Raw genomic sequence first — 22,796 nt, 5'->3', positions numbered from 1 at the left:
CCCTACCTCCTGATGACACAGACTTGTGTCTCTTTCCCCAGGACGATATCTGCATGCACCTGACTAATTATTCCATTAATAAGCACAGTTCCAATTTCATTCAAGATGCTCACACCGGAAGCAAGAGGTAAGGAGGCTGCCTCACTTTTGTCTTCTTGCCCTGCTACACTCAGAGTTCAGATCCTGCCTGTCCGTCCGTCCACATTAGTGTTTCCATCTTGGGTCACCTGGGCTCAGCAAATATTCCTTTGCCTCCTTATTCTCTGCCCTCTGGCTGTTAATCATTAAAAGAAGGCTACATCGTAAACCTAGGAGGTTGGGAGGAGGAGAGATAAACATCCCCAGCTGGATACACACACACCCACACACACACACTCACCACATACACACCAAAGCATGCATTTATGACACCGGGCCCTTCTGACATTTCCAAACCAATTGATATTTATCCATTGCTAGTTGGCCAAGGGAGAGGGACATGTCAATGTCAAGCCATTGTTCCTTTGGCCTGTGGTTTCCCAGGGTGATGCTCCAACAGAGATTCTCGAGTGATAGGTCATGATGCCTGCTGTGGCCTGGCCGTGGCTGGCTGGCTTTGAGATTCCCCAGAAGTGGGGGGAAGGCGAGGAATGCGTGTCTTCCCAGTTATCACTTTCACGTTGTTGTCTGATCCTGTCTCATTCGACTTTTAGGCAAAAGGGGGGACTGGAGGAAGTGAACATGGGCCAGGCCCAAGGGGAAGGCAAGGCAGTATGGACTAAGGCCTACTGTGTTGGGGGCCCATGCCGGGGGCTCTGCACATGTTTTCCACCTTTGCATCTTCTCTCTTCTATGACCGAGGCATCGTAATCGGCTCTTTTTAGGTGCAGAACCATGAGTTAGGTACCATCTCCATTTCACAGACAAGGAAACTGAGTCTCTGAGAGGTTAAGCTGCCCAAGGTCACACGGTCGTAAATTCTAGAGCCGGGGGAGAAGGCAGGTCTGTCGGATTGCAAGGTGCGGCTCCGTTCCCTGCCCCGGGCTTCAAAGGCCTGGTAAACACACAGTCTGTTTGGCTTCAAAGCATCAGAGAGGCACGTGAAATTTCACAACTCCCCTGGTGGCAGAGTTCCAAAAAGCAAATGGAAAATCGCCAGCTGAAACCTGCTTGGAGGGGCAGTCTCCGCTGTTTCAGAGGGTGCCCGAAGCTGTCCCGCCTCCTTGGCTCCCCACCTGGACCCTGGGCACCAGGTCAGCCAAGAGTCAATACTCAGCGAGGCCTGGCTCTTAGGCCTGGCTCTGACTCTCACCAGCAGGACACGCGTGGGTCCGTCTCTTCCTCTCTCTGAACCGCCGCTTCTTCACCGCCCCCCCCAGGGTCATTGTGAGGCTCAGAGGACCCGTGATGGCTGCAGGGACACTGCTGGTGTTTACTGTGATTTTTCCTCGGAAGGCATGTAACCTAAGGTCCCCCTTTTCCCCTCCTCTTACAAGAAGACCTCCCAGCGACAGGCTTTGGACTCTCAGGCCACGATGGATGGGGTGTTAGGGGGCCAAGGCTCAGGGGAGAGTGTGCAGTATTGTTCTGTGACGCCCACCCCCCCTTCCTCCTCTTTTCCCTCTCCTCTGCCCCCTCCCCACCAGGCAAGGCCTTGCCCCTCTGCTCCACTCCCCTAGCCTCCACGCTGCCCCTTCTCCCTGAGCTCCAGGCTCATCCCTCCTCGGTGCACCCCGACATCTGTTGCCCCCAACTCAGCGTTTTCTTGCTCCTTGCTCCCAGCCCAGCCTTCCAAACTGGCTCCCCTGCCCAGCTCCTCTTCTCTGCCTCCCGACCAGCAAGGTTAGAGAGTTTGATGTCATCTCCATAGTTGAATCCTGAACGTTCCTCCTGCAGATGTCCCCGTGTCCCTTCCTTTCCACCAGACCCAGGCCTCCCTTCAGCCTCAGACCTGACGGCTGCTTGGCCTCCCTGCCCTCCTCCCTAAATCCAGGCTTCGATCTCTCTGTGCCTCCATTTTCTCATCTCTAGAATGACAGAAACGTACAATCCTGGCTGGCCAGCCTCAGACATGCTGTTAAGGACCTATTGAGAGGACATGTATGAATGAGCTCAGAAGCAAAAACCCCCACGCGGGGAGATGCTGTGAATATTCTGTAGTCCTTATTCTGTGTTCTGTATCACTGGCTACGGTTAACTGAGGTCCGGTAATGGATGGTCTTCCTTCTGATGCATCGTCAGAAGGTCAATGGTAGCCTAATGCTAGGTCACGTGCCTGTGTTGTCCTCATTCATCTGACCAGGTAGGCGTCTCGTCATCTCACATCATCCTCATAAGAAAGGGGAGTACAGCCCAGGAAGCTATTTTGAGAGCCTGAGAGAGAGAGACAATATTCACATTACTTTCATTACGGTGTAATGTTGTAATTTTTCTATTTTTAGTTTTTATTATGAATCGCTTACTCTGTCTCATTTACAAATTAACCTTTATTATAGTTGTGTATGTATAGGAAAAACCAGTACCTGTAGACTTGGTACTACCCATGGATGGGTTCTGGCATCCTCTGGGGGGTCTTAGAACATACCTTCTCTGAGTAAGGGGGGGACTTCTCTGCTGCTTACTTCCACATCACTGTGGCTCCCGGGTGCCTAGAGCATCAAGTTCAAACTCTTCTGCTCAATCTACTGTAATGTGACCAGACACCACTTTCCATTGTTGTCCTGCTACACGGGTAGTGAGCTTTCTATTTGTTGAGGGCTTGCTAGGGGCCGGGCACTATTCTAAGAAATACACACACCTCATCCCCTCTAATCCTCATAACGACACTCTAAGAATTATCATCAGCACGATTTTGCATATTAGAATTCTGCGGCATAAAGGGTTAAATAACTTGCCCAAGGTCCCACAGCCAGGAGGTGATAGAACCGCCATGAAAACGCCGGAGTGTCTACCCTTCACCACTAGGGCGCGCTGTCTGTCCGTCCCCTCTGTGGTTATCCGCCAGGACACTCTGGCTCACATTCTGTATATAGGTCTTGCCCATTCCCGCTTCTCCATCTTTGTTCAGCTCCAACAGAATACATGAGAGAACATCCTTGAAGGCCCTTCTGGCTTGCTAGGCTTCCATGTTGCCTTCTCTGATCTGGCTGTAGGTCCTGGTCCAGCCACAGAGCTGCTGTGCCGCCCGTCTTCTCCGTGAGTCTCTGCTCACTTGATAATCAGATGAGAGAACTGGGGGTCCATCTCTGAGGACGAGCCCGTGGATCTGAAGGTTCCGCAGGAACCTTCCCATCTCTGGACTCCTACCACGCTCTGGTCAACATCAACCATAGCCCATGACTGCTTTGGCTTGGTGCACACGTTTTCATGTGTTCTCCATTATGTTTAAGCTCTCTGAAGGTGAGAGTGGCTTCCTGGCCTTCTGAGCACTTCCCATGGGACAGGCAGAGTCCTCCTTTTCTTCTGTGCCTCCCTTTTCTTTTCACCTTTCCTCCTCCTCCTCTTCTTCTTTTTCTTTCTTTCTTTCTTTCTTTTTTTTTTTTTAAGATTTTATTAATTTATTTGACAGAGAGACCACAATTAGGCCGAGAAGCAGGCAGAGAGAGAGGGGGGGGGAACAGGCTCCCTGCTGAGCAGAGAGCTTGACACGGGGTACAATCCCAGGACCCTGAGATCATGACCTGAGCCAAAGCTTAACCCACTAAGTTAACCCACTAAGTGGCTTAACCCACTAAGCCACCCTGGCGCCCCTCACCTTTCCTCTCTTCTTCTTCCCCATCTTCTGAGGCGATCTGCTTCTCTCGTTGACTGTCTCACCTGTCCCCAGTTCCCCCGTCCCCAGCAGGAGGCCAACTGCGCCCCCCAGTAGACCCCCCCCCAACCAGTCATGCACTGAGCAGGAACAGTGAAGGGGAAGACAGAACAACTGGAAATCTGGCAGGGCTTGGGGGTCAGAGACCAGGTCCTCTGCATCTTCCGCGGCTCCTGGCACATGGCTGATGTGTTCAATTGAATTGGCAACCACGGGGCATTAGGAGATTATACAGTAATGTATGCTCATTGTGATGTGCCTGAGTCATCAAGAAGAGGTTATGTTATGATTTGCAGTGTCTGTTATACGAAGGCAGGGAAGTGTATAATCTATTTTGGGAAAATTTATTTCCCAATTAGGCAAATTAAATACATTTTTATTTTGCACTTGAATGGCTTGGCTTCAAGCGATCTGGAAAATTCATTTATGTGCCACACTTCCCTGGCATTGGCAAGTAGAGGCAGTGGGCCTCTGTATCGAGTGGCCTTTGCTAATGTGTCTTTAAATAAATGCAACCTTGGTTGTTTCCTATGTGAGTTGACCCCCCAAATGGTCCTTAGGCTTCCCATGACCCTGGGGGTGGTTTCTTGGGGTTCTCTCATTTCCCGAGCTTTGCATGGACAGCAGGCCCTCAGCAAGTGTACATTCCTGTTTCCTTCTTTTTGGCTCCGCTGGCTGGGGTCCAGTGAGCTCTTTGAACAACCTTATGAGCCACGTCTCTTGTCTTAGTCTCTCTTCTTTACTCTTTACGCCCCTGCCTCTCTTCCTCTCCCTTTCTCACTTCCCATTTCAACTCTCTGTGCGCACGCGCCTGCCTGTGTGTGGGGGCGTGTCTGTGTCCCCACCCTTGTCTCTCAGACCCTCCGCTTTGCCTCTTTTCTGTAGCGCCCAGCTCAGAGCTGACCAGAGCAGCCCTTCACATGTTTCCTCATGAACTGTAGACATTCTCCGATCTCTGTAATAGGGTGACAAGCCACCTCAGTTTGCCTCTGCGTAAGGGGTTTCCCATGATGTGAGACTTTCAGTTCTTTTTTTTAAAATTTATTATCTTTTTTAAATTTTAGTTTATTTAAATCCAAGTAATTAAAGTATACTGTATCATTAGTTTCAGAGGTAGAGGTCAGCGACTCATTGTTGCGTCTAACACCCAGTGCTCATTCCATCCCGTGCCCTCCTAAATACCCGTCACCCGGTTACCCCATCCCCCTACCCACATCCCCTCCAGCAACCCTCAGTTTATTTCCTGTAGTTAAGAGTCTCTTACAGTTTGCCTCCCTCTCTGATTTTGTTTTATTTTATTTTTCCCTTCCTTTCCCTATTTTTTGTTTTGTTTCTTAAATTCTCTCTGTTTTGTTTCTCAAATTCCACCCATGAGTGAGATCATGGGATAATTGTCTTCCTCTGATTGGCTTAGTTTGCTTAGCATAATACCCTCTAGTTCCATCCACATGGTTACAAATGGTAAGATTCCATTTTTTGGATGGCTGCATCATATTCCGTTGTAGATACACACCCCATCTTCTTTATCTAAACAATTGGGACCATCCTGGTTTGCTGGGGCAGTTGGTAACCCTATCTGTGGAAATGCCCCGGGGCTGCCTTTTCTCTGCGAATAGTCCTCAAGCAAAGTTTCCGTGTCTTTGGTGCCTCCCAGAATCCCGTCAGATGGCTGGTGGGGGGGACCCAGGGATTGGTGTTCTTAAAAGGCTCCCTGTGAGTTTCTAATGACCACCAAAGTTTGCAAAATATTTGCCATCAAAACAAAACCATGATGTAGGGTGTTTGTTTTTTTTTTTAATATTTTTTATTCACCCATCCATTAAGCTTTCCACCTCGAATACCCAGTCCCTGCCCCAGCCTCCCATGTGTTTTCCGGGTCACAGGGACAGTGCCCATGCCAGGTCTTCTGTGTCATTATCTGCACGCACTTCTGGGCTATAGAGGTTCCTGAAGCCCCCTCCTGAGCTGTCATAGCCCTACTTGTCACCCTGGGTCCTGGGCGTCTGTCCCCATTACCTCTGGGGTCTTAACTTCTCCAGAAGTTTCTGGTTTCCAGCAGGAGATGGCCTCAGATGACCAGAAGGTGGGCTGCCTCGCCTCACGGCCTGTGGTTTCCTTCCAGGAAGCTCTCCACCTTCAACATGTACATGGAGACCCATGGCTACAACATGGAGCAGATCTGGAGAGACATGGAGGACGTCATCATCAAGACCATCATCTCCGCCCACCCCATCATCAAGCATAACTACCACACCTGCTTCCCCAACCACACCCTCAACAGCGCCTGCTTTGAAATCCTGGGCTTCGACATTTTGTTGGACCACAAACTCAAGCCCTGGCTGCTGGAGGTAGAGGGGTTGGGGTTAGGGGTGAAAATTGGCTGCTGTTCCTGGGGACCAGCCGGGGTCAGGTTCATGCCTTCATCTCTGGTTCAGCCAGTCATTTTAATCAACTTCCTGGCCATGCCAGTTCATCCAGTGGTGCTGGCTGCCTGGGGCTTCTCTCTGAGCTAAGAAGTGGCCACCAGAGGGGGGTAGATGGCCGGGAATTAGAGAGCTCCTGTGCCCTCTTGAGGTCCACCCAGACCTGGAAACTTTGAACTCAGGCACAGAAAGACTCTAGAGAAAACAAGAAAGACTCTAGGGACAACTTGATTTTTTTGTCGCAGAATCATCTCCCAGAAAGGGGGTGTTCTTCCTCAAAGCTGGGTGGCAGCGTTCAAGATCATATAGGCGCAGCCAGTCCTGGATCTCAGGGGCTTGGGCCACTCAGGTCCTGGTATCTGTGGCCAAGGGAATGAGTGGGGAACCACTCAGTGAGTTTCCTGCCTCCCCCAGACCCATGGCAGAGTGGTTGGTGGAGGAAGAAAAGCATCTGGGTGGCTATCTCTCTTCCCCATTACACCTGAGGTCAGCAGCCCTCAAACAACCCCGTCAGTTTGCATTATAGGATATGGGGGTTGGCCGAGCCAGGTGCCAAGTCCCAGCGGTTAGGGCCGGTTGGCACAGAGTCAGAGTCTTTAGAGGGCAGAGCCCGAATCATGTGTGCCCTTCCTGGGGCCTTGGCTTTCCTCCATTCCCAGCCTTTGTTCTTAGATATAGGTAGGAAGGAGAATATGGCTGTTTGGAGCGCTTACCCAATGAGTGGAATTGGCCACGGGACACAGGCCTTCAGAAATCACTAAAAACCTTCAAATGTTACAGAGTGCATCTGAATGATCTGGTCTTTTCCATGAGCAGGAACAAGGCCTCTCCCTCCTCCCGAAGGAGGAGGGTCCTGAAGACATCAATCTGGTTTCTTCCCCACCTCTAAAGGCTCTATGTCTAAAGGCTGGTCCTTTAGACAGCACCCTTCCCTCTGCTCAAGGCTTTGCCATGTACATGGGAAAGCGCACCCACCAGGTGCAGGAAAACCAGACACAGTGGCCCTGATGCTTCACAAGAGGAAAGGACCGAAATAGAAGCTGGTTAAACTAGAGGAAGTTCTGCTTCCTCCTCTCCTCACCGTGCCTCCAGGGCAGACTCCCTCTCCCGCTTCCCCCTACCCCCCCCACCCCTGTGTGGTAGCCAAGGCCCCATGCTGGGCTTAGGGAGCTCCCTGGAGGTGGCCGGTGGGCCTTACTCCCTGCTTCCACACGGATAGCCCGGCCCCCTGCTGCCCTCACAGGTTAACCACTCTCCGAGCTTCTCCACCGACTCCTGGCTCGATAAAGAGGTGAAAGACAGTCTGCTCTATGACACCTTGGTCCTGATCAACCTGGGAAACTGTGACAAAAAGAAAGTCTTGGAGGAGGAGAGACAACGGGGGCGATTCCGGCAGCAATGTCGTTCTCGGGAGACCAGGTACAGAGGTGTCCCCTCACCCTGGGGACCCCATTCTCTATGACTTTCTTGCTCCCAGTAAGTCTGAGTTGTCCTGGTCCTCAGCAACCTACTAGTTATATGGCCTGTACGTCTCTTCTCTGAGCCTCAGTGTTCTTTCTGTGAAATGGAGCCAGTGATCTATAAGGTGGAATTAAATGAGATAATGTGTAATAAAAGGTTCATCATAGTGTCTGGCACAATAGTGTGTATTAGAGGTGTTGAAAAGTCTTGCCTGGCAGGGGCCAGTGGGCAAAATGAGTGAAGGGGCTTAAGAGGTACAAACTTTCAGTTATAAAATAAGTCACGGGGAGGTAATGTAGGGCATGGTGACTATAGTTAGTAAGGCTGTGTTGCATATTTGAAAGTTGCTAAGATCTTAAAAGTTTTCATCACAAGAAAAAAAAATTTTAAAAAAGATTTTGTTTATTTGAGAGAGAACGAGAGAGCATGAGCAGAGGGAGGGGCTGATGGAGAAGCAGGCTTCATGGTGAGCAGGGAACCTGACTCAGGGCTCGATCCCAGAGCCCTGGGATCATGACCTGAGCCGAAGGCAGATGCTTAACCTACTGAGCCACCCAGGCACCCTGGAAAAAAACTTTGTTAACTGTGTATGTTGACAGATGTTAAGTAGACTTATTGTGGTGTTCATTTCCCAATACATACAAGTAGTGAATCGTGTTTGCACACCTGAGAAACTAACAGACTGTTCTATATCAATTATACTTCAATTTTAAAAAGTCATTACGTTTTAAAAAAATAATCTTGCTTGGAGTTGGTGGGGAGTGGAGTCAGTTCTAACAAATGATAATCCTATTTGGAAAATCAGTTTATATTTGCAGAATGTGGCAACTTCCACAGTTTCACTCTGAGCCTTTTTTTTTTTTTTTTTTTTTTTTTTTACCTAAAAATAAGAGATTAAGTTGTAGACAGAACTAGACATTATGGGTATGAGTTTACTAATACAACAGGAAGATTCAGGGATTACCAATCAAAAATTAAAACTGTTGCTTTATTTTTATGGAAAGACACATGAGCCCTACTACCCACCCCCACTACCCCCTCATTCCCTACCCCCCATCCTCCCCGCATCCCTGGGTTGACGGGAACAAGTCCCTGGGTTGGCGGGGGCGAGTGTGCCCAGCTCCCTGCCTGGCAGCATTTGCCTGTAAATAGGGGCCTTCATTCTGTGGGGTGATTCTAGTGTCTGAAGACTAAACCCGGCCGAGGACATGCCTTTGTTTCTTTTCAGATCCCACAACAACTGCCGTGCCCACATGAGCAGAACCCACTGATTCTTGGGGCCAGAGTTTTGGGAACTGGGACAGTAGCCTCTGTGTTGGGAGGACACTGAGATTCTCCGAGCACTTTTGCCTGTGCTCTCCATCTTCCCTCCGAGGCAGATCGGTAGCAGGGGCTCTTATGTGGTCCTGTCGCTGGAGCTAAGGAGACCAGGCTTCTGGAAGAGGAACCAACTTGTGTGCAAGGTTCCCTTGCTGGGAAGGGGCAGGCCTGGGGCCGGAGCACAGCGAGTATGCTCTTTAGGATTCCAGAATGCCTTCTGCTGGGCCAGCTCTCTCCCCACTGCTCAAGGAGGAGGCAGCATCCATCCACCAGGGAGAAGCTGGGGCCCTCCCCTGAGTTATTCTCTTGGTCATGAATTGGCCCTGGTAGCTCAGGGCTCTTGGTTTCCCTCCTGTGAAAGGGGTTTCTCATTCCTCCCTCCCTGACCTCCACCTCCCTGAGGGGCTGTGAAGGAGAATGAGATCATCACAGTTCTCATAAAAGCGCATCCAAAAGGCCCTCACATTTAGCCAAACACAAACTGCCGTTCTCCAGAGGAGGGTTGCAGGGGTTGTGAACGGGGAGGTGATGACGGTCTGCCTCCTCAGAGCTGAGCCAAGGGGAGATGGGTTTTTGTGTGAGGAGAGAGTCTCATACAGAAAGACCGACCATTCTGATCAGCTTCCTGTGCATTAGGACATTGGCCATCCTGAGAGGGCTAGGATCTCCTTTCAGGGAAACGTTCACATGTTTATTTAGCAAATACAGGTTGACCACTGTTGTGTGCAAGGCCTCGGCCTGGCCCCACGGGACGTCCGGCTTGGCGTGTCCCTTCCAGGCTTCATCCCGAGAAAATCTACGGCAGCCCTGCGTTCTGTTCCCCCACAGGATGGAGGAAGTCAAGGGTTTCCAGGCTGTCCAGTTGGAGAAAACTGAGAAGTACGAGCAGGAGAATCGTGGGGGGTTCCGCCTGATTTATCCTACTCTGAATTCGGAGAAGTATGAGAAGTTTTTCCAGGACAACAGCTCCCTCTTCCAGAATACTATTACCTCCAGGGCTCGGGAGGAGTATGCCCGGTAGGAGGGCTCCGGGCCAGGTGGATGGGTGTTGGGATGGGTTGGGTCATGCTTGACCTTCTGGGTGACGGGCCTAGAATGGTGAGGAGGGTCTCTGAGCTTCAATCCCCAACCTAGAAATTGTCAGGGAAACATTTGCTTTAGTCTCACAGGGACCAGGCATCATAGGCATCGTTGGTGTGGGGTGTTCAGTATGTAGCTGCTTCTAGAAACTCGCTTCTGAGACAGGAACCTGCACCCTCCTCCAGAATTCCCAGGGAGCTATCTCCTAGATTCACATAGGCGTAAAATCTAAGAGCTGGAAGGCACTCATCCTGTCCTGTCCAGTCCCTACCCATCACCTCATTTTATGGATGGGGAGGTCGGAGCACAGAAGGGGTCACAGAATGGTGATGACCAAAGAAGGGTTGGGATCCCCATCTCCTGACCCACGTGACTGTGTTATTCTCACTACATCATTGGCCAGAAAGGCCCAGGATATAAAGTGGCCCAACGTAGGGGCCCCTCGGGTTGGCCCCCTACCCACACCCTCTTCCCAGCCCCTGCCACATGTGGGATTTGGCCTGCTGGGAAGTGGAGAGAGAGAGAGAGAGAAGGTGGAAGAGGTGGGCAGAGGCCCTGACTGTGTCCACTCCTTGGATGCTATTCCCCAGACTGGGAATGGTATGGTGGGAGGCACGGCTGTCCCCTCCCCACCTCCTGCGTTGGGCCCTGTAGTCATTTGAGCAGACACCCGGGGGGACGACACTGCACTCTTTGCCAAGCATCAGCAACCCCTCGGGGAGGGGTGGGGGAGCGCCCACTTTTGCAGCCCATCCCTAACCTCGGCGACCCTCCCTGTTCTACCTGGACAGGCAGCTGATCCAGGACCTGAGGCTGAAGCAGGAGAAAAAGTCCTTCCCAGTGAAGGAGAAGAAGGTGGAGATGCAGGGGGAGTCGGCGGGCGAGCAAGCGAGGGGCAAGAGGACGAAAAGCTGCCGACAGAGACCCCAGCAGAAACCCCAGGCCGCCACCTTCACCTTCAAACAAGTAAACCCCGCTGGGAGGGGAGCGTGTGTGCCAGGCACCCTTCCCCGGCTGGGGCCGCTCCGTGGGGGGCTGCTCAGGAGACCGCTGCTCAGAGCCCTGACGCACTGAAGGAAGGGGGCTGACCGAGGGCCAGGCCACAGGAAGTCACGACGTGTGGGCATCCTTCAGAGGACTCTCGCTGCTCTGTCCTGGTCTCCTCCGTCGGGAAGAAAAGCAGCTGGGAGGCTGAGCACGATTCCCCGTGTAGGGAGCGGGCTCTGGGACCATTCTACTCATGGGTCCCAAGCCCAGTTTGGGCTGGAGTGCTCCCCTCTGGCAGGCCAGGGGTGCAGCTGAGAGAGGGGGCCGCAGAGAAGGGCTTCACGGAGGCAGGACCCTCACCTTTATGTGGGGTAAGGGACCACAGCTAGGTCCTTCCAGCCTGCTCTCTGCTCGAAGTGTGGACCAGCCCTGGACGTGGCGGGGCGGGGGGCAGCTGTCCCGTTGTTCTACAGTCTGAATCTTTGGATTGACCTTCTGTGCCTCATTACTTCTTCTGGCTCAGGAGAAGGACTCAACTGGCTTTTTGGTCCATCTCCTTTTTCTGGAACGCTCACCAGAAGGGACAGGATGACAGCAGGATATTTTTAGGTTTTTTTTTTTTTTTTTGTAACTTTGCTAGGGTCATAGGTCTTTTAAGAAACTGATAAAATATATGATACTCTCTTACCATAAAGTATACAAAGATACAAAGTATACAAAGTTCTAAATGTATAGGTTTAAGCAGCTCAAAGATCCTGTGAAACTGTCCATGAGCCCTCTAGGGGGTCCCTGCACCCCAGGATAAGAACCTCAGATTAGAGAGACTTTGATACCTATTGCTTTCCTTCTCCTCCTCCTCTCCTCGGCACCTACCCTTGGTGCAGATAAATCTGTAAGTGGACAGAGCTGGGTTCCCACGGGCTGTGTTTGGTTTCCTCCTTCCCAGCATCTCCAGCCAATGGCATTGGTATCCTGCACACCGGACTTCTTCCTGAGTGTCAGAGATGCAAAGACAAATGAGACAGACAGCAGCCTTGACCCAGAAGGGGCCAGCCCTCCTCCTTGCGAGCCTATAGCTGCAAGGCGTTACACATCTGTACCTGACCTCAGCCACTCGAACCTTCTCAGCTGCCCGGGGCTGGAGCTCAGTCAACCCATCTCCAGAATCGAGGAGGTCAAATCTGCCTCTGCAGTGAACATATTTCCCAGCACAGGGGTGAGTAGAGCGGTCTACCTCCCCAGAGGGCTCTGCTCACTCAGGGGGCAGTGGTAGGAGTCTTGCTTTCTGAGCAAGCCACTTAAGCCTCAGTGTCCCCACTTGGGAAGTCCAAGTTGTGCGAGAGCGTACATGCTAGGAGAATGGATCCATAATTTGGGGGCTTTTCCAGTGGCCGTCTTCTGCACCCCATCTTTAGGCATGTTCTCATCTCTGGCTGCTGGAGCAAATCACCATGGACTTGGGGGCTTAAAACACGCATTTATTTGTTCACAGTTCTGGAGGCTAGAAGTCTGAAAACAAGGTGTTGGTGGGGCCGTGCCTCATCTGAAGGCTCTAGAGGGAGGATCCTTCTTTTCCTTCCTTGATTCTTGCTAGATTCTGGTGGCTGCCAACAATCCTTGGCGCTTCTTGGCTTGTGGCACTGGGACTCCAGTGGGACTTGTTGAGTGTCTCTTCTGTAGGTCTTCACGTGGCCTTCCTGTAAGCACACCACCAGTCATTGGACTGAGGGCTCCCCCGGATCCAATATGACCTCACTTTCACCTGCCTCGTGATATCTGCAAAGACCCTGTTTCCGAATAAGGTCACAGTCTGAGCTTTGTGGCAGTGTCGAACCCAGCTCATGCCCTTACACAGTGTTTCTCAAACTCCATTTGTATATGGACACCTGTTGAAGGAGAGAACACTCTTTCAGATCTCCCCTGGAGCCCTAAATAACTTATAGATATTTATAAGCAGAAAACCAGATGTATACAATCTTTATAACTCTTTTACAATGAGGAAATCAAAACAAACATCACCCATAAAGTTCACATCAAGAACATTAATTGAATGTGACAGTTGATTTTCTATCTTTGTGGACACTAGGGTGCCACATAAATGTGGTCCTGACAGCTCTAGAACGGGTCCTTTTGTGTTTACTGTAGTCAGGCTATATGATGACTGTATGTAAGTCCTGGAAAATGTTCGGCCTTGCTGGGCATTGCCAGGCCTAAGTACAATACGGTGGAGTGCAATGCTTTTCAAGTTCCTAACCATAGCCTGCAGTGGAAATCTGTTTCATTTCATCCGTCCATACACACACACTGGAAAAAAGCTTCTAAAACAACGATGAGCCATACTACGGATGGTGACTCCTTTGATATTTTTTATTCTGTTCTGTTCTGTTCTTTCAAAAATACCAGTTCCTGGGGCAGCTGGGTGGCTCAGTTGACTAAGCCTCTGCCTTCAGCTCAGATCATGATCCCAGGGTCCTGGGATCCAACCCCACATTAGGCTCCCAGCTCAATGGGAAGTCTGCTTCTCTGTCTCTCCCTGCTTGTGTTCTCTCTGTCTCTCTCTCTCTCAAATGAATAAATAAAATCTTTAAAATAAATAAATAAAAATACATGTTACAACCCACTACATTAATTTCATGACTTATTAATAGGTTTACAACCACCATTCCATAAACACCTTTAAGAGATTAGGCTTCGGGGGCACCTGGGTGGCTCAGTGGGTTGGGCTGCTGCCTTTGGCTCGGGTCATGATCCCAGGGTCCTGGGATCGAGCCCCACATCGGGCTCTCTGCTCAGCAGGGAGCCTGCTTCCTCCTCTCTCTCTGCCTGCCTCTCTGCCTACTTGTGATCTCTGTCTTAAATAAATAAAATCTTAAAAAAAAAAAAAAAAGAGAGAGGTTAGGCTTTGAAGCTTCATGACACTGGATTTCACACCAAAAGCTGGGCTGCCTGCCTGGTTCAGGCAGAAGACCGTGTGGCTCTTGTCTCAGGGTCATGAGTTCAAGTCCCATGTTACATATAGAGATTACCTAAATTTATTTAAGTAATTTAGTATTATTAAGTATTTAAGTATTTATTATACTTAAATAATAAATAATAAAGAAGGAAACAAAACTTTAAAAAAAAGCAAAAGTAGGTAAGTGGGACTATATAAACTTGAACAGTCAACAGAGTGAAAAGGCAACCTATGAAATGGGAGAAAATATTTTCAAACTATGTCTCTGATAAGGGGTTCGTATCCAGAATATATAAAGGATTCTTACAACTCATACCAAAGATAACCTGATTTTTTAAATGGCTGAAGGATTTATGGGTGGTCCATTTGGTTGAGTGCCTGACTCTTGGTTTCCACTCAGGTTGTGATCTTGGGGTCGTGGGGTCAAGTCCCCCATTGGGCTCTGCCCTCAGTGTGGAGTCTGTTTGAGATTCTTTCCCCATCTCCCTCTGCCCATCCTCCTGCTTTTTCTCAAATAAATAAATAAATAAACAAACAAATCTTTAAAAACCTGAGTGGCACCAAGGTGGCTCAGTTGGTTAAACATCTGACTCTTGGTTTTAGCTCAGGTCCTTGCTCATGGGTATGGGATCGAGCCCCAGGTCAGGCTCCCTACTCAACAGGGAGTCTCCCTGCAGGTCTGTTGCACAGTGATGGGGATATTACTGATGCTACTTACTGTATACTTAAAAATGGTTAAGGTAGGGGCTCCTGGGTGGCTCAGTGGGTTAAACCTCTGCCTTTGGCTCAGGTCATGATCTCAGGGTCCTGGGTTCGAGCCCCGCATCGGGCTCTGTGCGGAGAGCCTGCTTCCCCCTCTCTCTCTGCCTGCCTCTCTGCCTACTCACGATCTCTGTCTGTCAAATAAATAAATAAAATCTTTTTTTTTAAATGTGGTTAAGGTAGATGGGGCACCTCGGTGGCTCAGTTGTTAAGCGCCTGCCTTCAGCTCAGGTCATGATCCCAGGGTCCTGCTCAGCGGGAAGCCTGCTTCTCCCTCTCCCACTCTCCCTGCTTGTGTTCCCTTTCTCTCTGTGTCTCTCTCTGTCAAATAAATAAAATCTTTTAAAAAATGGTTAAGGTAGCAAATTCTATGTCATGCGTGCGCATGTGCATTTTTTCCTGTAATAAAGAAAAAAAAGGAAAAGAGTAAAGAGTATGCATCGATCTGGTTGCCTCTATTTGGATCCTGGAGTCTCCTTTATGACTTGTGTCTAGTCACTCTTATCTCCCCAAGCCTCAGTTTCCTCAACGGAAAAAACTGGAATTTTAGCACCTGGGTGGCTCAGTGGGTTAAGCGTCTGACTTCAGCGTACGTCACGATTTCAGGATCCTGGGATCCTGGGATCCAGCCCCTTGTTGGCAGGCTCTGCACTCAGCAGGGAGTCTGCTTCCCCCTCTCCCTCTGCCCCTCCTCCCGCTCTTGCACTCTCTCTGTCTCTCTCTCATTCTCTCAAATAAAAATGGAAATTTTAAAAAAGATTTTTATTTATTTGACAGAGATCACAAGTAGGCAGAGAGAGAAGAGGAAGCAGGCTCCCCGCTGAGCAAAGAGCCTGATGTGGGGCTCGATCCCAGGACCCTGAGATCATGAGGCTTTAACCCACTGAGCTACCCAGGTGCCCCTAAAAAAGCGGAATTTTAATAATAGTACCTGCCAGTGGATTGCTTTGAGGATTAAATGGAAGAATACATGAAAATGTAGAGAGTGGCACCTGCCACAAAGGGTTCAGGAAGCATTAGCTGTTATTTTAATATTACTGCAACTTCTTAAGACTGTCTTTGTTCTTCTCTCATTAATCTAAGTGTAAAGTAGTATCACTTAACTCCAAAGAGATTTTTTAAAATAAGCAGCAATTTTTTATTGTTTTTCTTTGTATTTCATATGCGTAGTGTTAATTTAATAAAAAGCCCCGCTTCATTCAAAGACTTTACATCTTTCATTTATTTATATTTCCCTCTTATCTCTATGCTCACCTCCCATTCTCCTATCCACCATCTTTTGTTAATATGTTTCCCTAGCAAAGTAGGTATTTTTTAAAAAAAATATATGCATTTAAGCTTTATTTAAATGTGATTGGGTCATTTATCTCATTCTGTGACCTTTTTCGTGTTGAGCCTGTTTTTCTTTTTTTTTTTTTAAGATTAAATTTACATGCATTGAAATGCTCAAATCTTTTTTTTTTTTTTTTAAAAGATTTTATTTATTTGTCAGAGAGAGAGAGAGGGAGAGAGGGCATAGGCAGACAGAATGACAGACAGAGGCAGAGGGAGAAGCAGACTCCCTGCTGAGCAAGGAGCCTGATGTGGGACTCGATCCTAGGACGCTGGGATCATGACCTGGGCCAAAGGCAGCCGCTTAACCAACTGACCCACCCAGGCTTCCCTCAAATCTTTTTTTAAAAATATTTTATTTATTTATTTGACAGACAGAGATCACAAGTAGGCAGAGAAGCAAGCAGAGGAGGTGGGGGAGCCGCAGGCTCCCCGCTGAGCAGAGAGCCCGATGCGGGGCTCAATCCCAGAACCCTGAGATCATGATCTGAGCCAAAGGCAGAGGCTTAACCCACTGAGCCACCCAGGCACTCCATCAAATCCTTTTTTAAAAAAAAAAGATGTATTTATTTATTTTAGAAAGAGAGCACACATGCACACGGAGGGTGGGGCAGAGGGAGAGAGAGGATCTCAGGCAGATGCTTGTGTTCCTTCTCTCTCTGAAATAAATAAATAAAATCTTTAAATAAAAGCTAAGTAAATTTGAAAAATAAAATTTCTCTTTTGTTAAAAAAAAAAAATACCCCCAAAACAAAAAACCAGAGAAAGCTCTATGGACATTCGCCATCCTCTGCCCTAGTGTTCAGCCAATTCCTGGTTACGAAAGTATTCTAACCTAATCTTTCTTGCTGCTGATGAACTTGGCCTCCTTAGTCTGTTTATTTAAATCAAGAAGGAATGGGAAGGCGTGTCAGGCTTCCACAATCTCACGTTGGACTGTTTTCTCTTCCAGCCCTTAGCCTCCATAGAAACGTGCCCAGCTCCTACCACTCAGGTCTCAGACTCCCCAGAGCCTCTGCCTGGTGGGACCGGGACAACCAGCTCTGGCTGCGGTAGCCCCGAGATGGACAAGGTGGTCTTTAAATACAAGGAGCATCACTTCCCGCAAGACCTCATCCAGGGGAAAATATCCAAAATTTGCCTTCCAGCAAAATCCCAGAGCTTCTCACGAAGTCTGAAGCCAAGCTGGCCGGCACTGGAGAATGAGACTCAGAAGCAGCCCCTGCTGTCGGAGCTCTTCACCAAGGTCCCACTTCGGGAGAAGCTCTCCCTGTTCCCAGCTTGCGGCAGCCCAAAGCTGGGGCAGAGTCACAAGTCACGTGAGTGCCAGCCCAGCCAGGCCGGTGCCAAGAGCTTAGGGGTTCCCAACAGGACCAGTCCTTGTCTTTGAGGAGCGCCCAGTCTGGGGTGGTGGTCGGGGAATGCAGCCTTAGGAAGACACCCCCTTCCCTGCCTGGTGGGGGAGATATCATTCACATTCTTAGGGAATCTCTGGTCTTAATGAAATTACAAAAAAAGGTAAAAATAAACTGCTTTTGGCAAGCTCCCTGTCTGACGATTCCTGATTGCTGATTGTCATTGAGGTGAGAGGCATTTGGCTGAGTCAGAATCAGCGGAAGGGCACGAAGTAGGGAAACAGGGAAGAGAAGCTTCTGGCAGGAGAGGAGCAGAGGCTGATTCTGATTCAGGAACTTGAGCTAGCTTGAAGCCAGGGAACCCCGGCGGGAGGCGAGGCGGCCTCCGCGGGCCATGTGCGCCTCGCCCAGCCTTACAAATGGGTGATGCCAATGATTTTGCCTTTCCAGAAAACCACTGCCTGCCCTGGGAGTGCTGCTTCAGCAGCCGAAGCTCTGGCGAGAAGAGGCAGCTGCGTCTGTCCTCGCTCCTGCTCCTGCACAGTCCTCCCAGCCATGAAATGACCCTCAGCGACCTGCTGGTGGTCGCCACCCCAGCCCGACTGGATCCGAGGCCTGGCAGGAGCTACAGCAGCACCGCAAGAGACCCGTGTCAGGAAGCCTACAGCCGCAACCTGGTCTCTGGTCAAAAAGGATGTGAGAGGGACTAGGTGGGTCCACCTGTATTCCCTTCATGGGCTTGTTTCCCTGGCAAGCACCGCAGGTGTGTATTTCTGGAACGTCAGGGAAGTAGGAGGGTGCCTGGATTGATAAAAGACATCCAGGTAAGTAAACAGTTCAGACGGACCTCAATCAAAATGTGCCCCCCCCCAGCCCCTTGCAATATGTGATTCTGCTATGACCGACCTCCCTCCCTCCTACTAAAGCAGACTGTGACCTCCAGTTTGACCCGGCCCCCTTGTGACTGGTAGCTCACGTAGCAGGAGGGCAAACAGGTAAACATCAGCCCCATAGACATCACTTTGGGTGCTTGTAAAAATGCATACGTCTACAGCCTGCTTCCGGAAATTCTGATTCAGTAGGTCCTGGGGGAGTCCAGGAATCTGCATTTGAGGAGGGCTTCTCCACGATTCTGATGCCCTTCTCACCACTGTCAGAGAAAAACTGGGCCTGGTGTTTCCCAAACTTCCCTGACAATATGAATCATGGTGGCGGGGGAGGTGCTTGTTAAGCCTACAGTTTTCTGGGTCACACCCCCTGAAAGTTCTGATGCAAGAGGCTTGAGATGAAGCCCTGGGAATCTGTCTCTCGAATAAGCATCTCAGGTGTGGTACGGAGGACTGTCCTGCATCTAGACCCAGGCCTGGGCAGAGGAACCTGTGACAGCCAGGCCTGACCTATTGGCCTGCCCTTAAGGAGCTCAAACCCACCCCTACCATCTTCGATTTGTAATCTTCCAGTACTAAATTAAAAAAAATTTTTTTTTTGAAGATTTATTTATTTTAGTGAGAAAGAGAGTTAAAAACCAGAGTCGAAGGCTTACCAGACTGTGCCACCTAGTTGTCCCCATACTGGCACTTAAGGGATTGGTGACCCAACACCAGGTTTGGGTCATAGTGAGTTAGAAATGAGCTTCTCACTTACTTGAACCCCTGACATCAGGTGTCCTTCTTTTTCAGATGGAATTTTTTCTTTCTTTCTTTCTTTTTTTTTTTTTTTAAGATTTTATTTATTTATTTGACAGACAGAGATCACAAGTAGGCAGAGAGACAGGCAGAGAGAGAAGGGGAAACAGGCTCCCCACCGAGCAGAGAGCCTGATGCGGAGCTCGATCCCAGGACCCTGGGACCATGACCCGGGCCAAAGGCAGAGGACTTAACCCCCTGAGCCACCCAGGCACCCCTCTATTTTTTTTCTTTTTAACTTACTTTATTTAAATTCAGTTAGTTGACATAGAGTGTATCGTCAGTGTCAGATGTGGAGGTCAGTTACTCATCTGTTGCATACAATACCCAGTGCTCATTATATCGTGTCTGTGTCATTCTTCAGCAAAGCCCAGCTTGGTTTCAGGCTCCCTGAGAGGCTCTGGGATTTTGTTGGCAGAGAAGTTTTTGATATTTTCTCCTTAGTGAGTAAAAGTAAGTTCAAAAGGAAAGATAAATAGGTAGCTAGTTCTGTAGGAAAGACTTGTTTCTTTGGCTCTAATTTCTAAGAGCAGTTTGTCACACGGAGGCTTCTGTTATAGACTTTTACTACCGTAGTGGACAGTGGCTGAAGGCAGTAACTTTTTAATGAATATTAATGATGGTAACAGTTACCCCCTTTTTTGGGAGCCTACCATAGAGGTGCCAGAACACTTCTACATATATTTTTTATCTAATTTCATTCCAATCACATTGTGCCTTTTAGAAAAGAAAAAAAAAATGAGGCTCAAAAAACTTTAACGCCTAACTTTTGGGAGGTCCCATAGCTTGTTGGTGACAGAGCAAGGATTTGAGTCACATGGTTCTGATGCCCAAACCATACCATCTTTCTTTCCAATGGTGTTTGTAATAGTCTTCAGTTTGAGCTAAGGGCGTAGTAAATAGCTCTTCTATTTCTGCAGGTAGCCAGGAAGACCAGGCAGGCCCTCTTAGCATGTTGTATGGGGTCACCAGATCTCAGAGCTGGCCCTCTGCTCTTATGTCAAATGATGGCGTCTAAAAATCTCAATTAATCAGTCCACAAAGGACTGACACATACAAGGCAAACTCATAAAATCTGGTTATATACAGGGCAATGCCTGGCTATCGATGCATTGATGTACAAATGAAAGATGATGTGGCATAAGAATAGGGCTTCGGCATAATGACTAATGGTTGAACGAAAGAAAGAGGTAAGGTCCAAATTGTGGATCAGGGGCTCTCCCGGTTGCTGTAATACTTTCCACACATCAAGGAGAGGTGCCATGTGTCATGCAATCCTCAGGTCAATATTGTGAGGTTGACAAGAAGACATTATGATTTATCCTCAATTTGCAGAAGAAGAGAATCAGGGTTTGGGGGACAGTAAATGACTCCCCCAACCTCAAAGAAGTGATGGGTTCTGGACAAAAGAACATGATGTTTCTTCCACCTTGCTCCATGTGAGGACAGGAGGCCTGACACATTCCTCCATGTTTTTCCTTAAATCACTATAATCTCATCTTCCTTCCTCTGGATCCACTTTCACAGTAGGTCGGTCAACGAGCCTCAGATTCCAGATCTGTCAACAACTGAGTTTTAGGGGATAAATAGCGCATTTTGTAGATTTTAAGATGATTAAAAGCTTGCCAAAGCAGGATGCCTGGCACCCGAGTGAGTTGGCGGCACTGGTGAGGACGACCCACCAGCATGATGATGGTGGTGATGCCACGTTGATGGCGATGAGCCCAGCAGGGACTGAAGCAAGACGCACTTGCTTTCAGTGGACTAAAGGCTTTGCCTACCTTCTCTCAGTCCTCAAAGCAGCCCTGTGTGGTGAGTGCTGTTGTCATTCTCTTTTTTCAAAAGAGAAAGCCAAGGGTGAGAGAGGTTAAGTAACTTGCACAAGGGCATTGAGAGATCCTACACTCACGCACTTAACCGCTACCGCTTCTTGTCTCTGTCCAGCCATCTTGGCCGCTCTTGAATGGTCCATACCATAGCATCTGGTGCTAGAAGGATGCAGGAAGGTGAATGGTGCGTAGGTAAAATGAGTTTCTGGTGACTGTGGATGTGGATCTAGGAGTGTCTCCTGACCTACTAGACAGGATGGTGATAAAAGTTAATTGGCTTGAATATTCTAAAGGCCATTTTAAAGGAAATGCTAAGGAAAAATTCTTTTTTTTTTTTCTTTTCAGAATCAGACTGGAGGGCGCCTGGGTGGCTCAGTGGGTTAAGCCGCTGCCTTCGGCTCGGGTCATGATCTCAGGGTCCTGGGATCGAGTCCCGCATCGGGCTCTCTGCCCATCGGGGAGCCTGCTTCCTCCTCTCTCTCTCTGCCTACTTGTAATCTCTATCAAATAAATAAATAAAATCTTTAAAAAAAAAAAAAAAAAAAAAAGAATCAGACTGGATCTCTGTCATTTTCCCCTCTTTCCATCTCTTACGCCCAGGAAATAATTTATCGTTTCTTAACGTGTCTACAATGTCCATAGAGTCAACTGAAAGTTTTATTTCCTCGTCTAGATATCCTGGTCTTATAACAACTTCCCATTAGCACCATGGGGCCAACAGCCTTGTCTTCTGTGCCCTCCCAGTTAGCTTCCAGTGCTGTAGGACCATGACCTCTGAAACGTATTGGTTCTGCCCCAGGACACAGCCCAGTTGCCCCACCAGTAGCATTCCTATGGGTCCCTCAGATGGCCCCATCATCCAGAACACTCCCCGACCCCAACCCCAGATAGAGCAGTGTGAAAGGAAGAGTGTTTCAGAGAAGGACTCAAAGTTTCCAGGAATCCGAAGCCCTCAGTCTACCAACAGGTCTGCGTCACTTGGTTTTCGACCCCAAAGAGAAAAGACAGAGAAAGGGCGAGGCATGTTGGAGGATTCTGAGCCCTGAGTAAGGGAATTGGTGCAGATGTAACTTTACCAGGTACAGACCAGACCTCCTCCCACCTGAGCCACCTCAATGCCTAACACCTTCCTGCTACCTCCCTTACAGTCCACATCCACATCAATCTTTCTGATGAAGAAGTGAGGGGAGAGTTACCCAGCCTGCAGGTCTTTTTATATCAACTTGCAAGAATGATGCATCTTCCCCTGAAGTGTACACTAATAAAATAAATTGTCATGCTTGATGCTGGTGGGATGGTGAGCCTGATCCAGAGTAAGAATGGGAAGGGGGAAGCAGGAGAGAGAGTTCTCCTGAGCTCTCCTCATTAAGAAAGCTCCAAATTCGCCAAAAACATGTTGGGAGAACTTGAAGAATTTCTTTGGATGAATGATAAGCCTGGCCCTCCCTGTTGGGAGCCTGGTGTCTAGGGGACCCTTTTGGGAGCTCTGTGGTTGCCATGTGTCTGCCCAACATCAACCCTGGCTAGACTCCAGGCATAACATTTCGCTTTGCCATTTTGTTCATGCCATTTCATTTTGTTCATCCTCTACCCTCCAAGAATGTGATCTAAGACTTTGCCTCACTTGCTCTTTCGGAATTAGATCCCGGAAATGAGCTTTGGAGGAAAAGTATGGGGCAGGGGTGGAAGAAAGTTGATGTCTAAAGTCAAGAATCTGCTTCACAATGTTGACCCAGATTTGCTTTATGAAGTCCTGATGGGATGACTTTCTGTCAAGGATGTCAGGGGATTCTGGGATACTTGAAGCCCTCAGTACTCC

The 22,796-nt window shown here is 48.9% G+C and overlaps 1 protein-coding gene across 3 annotated transcripts in view; it reads left to right on the top strand.

Annotated features, from left to right (window-relative positions):
- The window catches only part of TTLL6 (tubulin tyrosine ligase like 6), a 32,335-nt gene extending 13,382 nt beyond the window's left edge, over nt 1–18,953 (top strand). For all 3 annotated transcript variants that reach the window (XM_059147734.1, XM_059147733.1, XM_059147735.1), the window contains 8 exons: nt 42–127; nt 5,913–6,138; nt 7,457–7,632; nt 9,823–10,011; nt 10,866–11,040; nt 12,008–12,277; nt 17,061–17,427; nt 17,914–18,953. In XM_059147734.1, the coding sequence (XP_059003717.1) occupies nt 42–127; nt 5,913–6,138; nt 7,457–7,632; nt 9,823–10,011; nt 10,866–11,040; nt 12,008–12,277; nt 17,061–17,427; nt 17,914–18,173 (1,749 nt within the window). In that variant the 3' untranslated portion in view covers nt 18,174–18,953. The remainder of the gene's footprint in view (nt 1–41; nt 128–5,912; nt 6,139–7,456; nt 7,633–9,822; nt 10,012–10,865; nt 11,041–12,007; nt 12,278–17,060; nt 17,428–17,913) is intronic.
- Nucleotides 18,954–22,796: the final 3,843 nt, after the last annotated feature.

Source organism: Mustela lutreola, chromosome 15, assembly GCF_030435805.1.
Source record: "Mustela lutreola isolate mMusLut2 chromosome 15, mMusLut2.pri, whole genome shotgun sequence".
Taxonomy (NCBI): domain Eukaryota; kingdom Metazoa; phylum Chordata; class Mammalia; order Carnivora; family Mustelidae; genus Mustela; species Mustela lutreola.
This window is presented reverse-complemented; position numbering and strand designations above follow the sequence as displayed.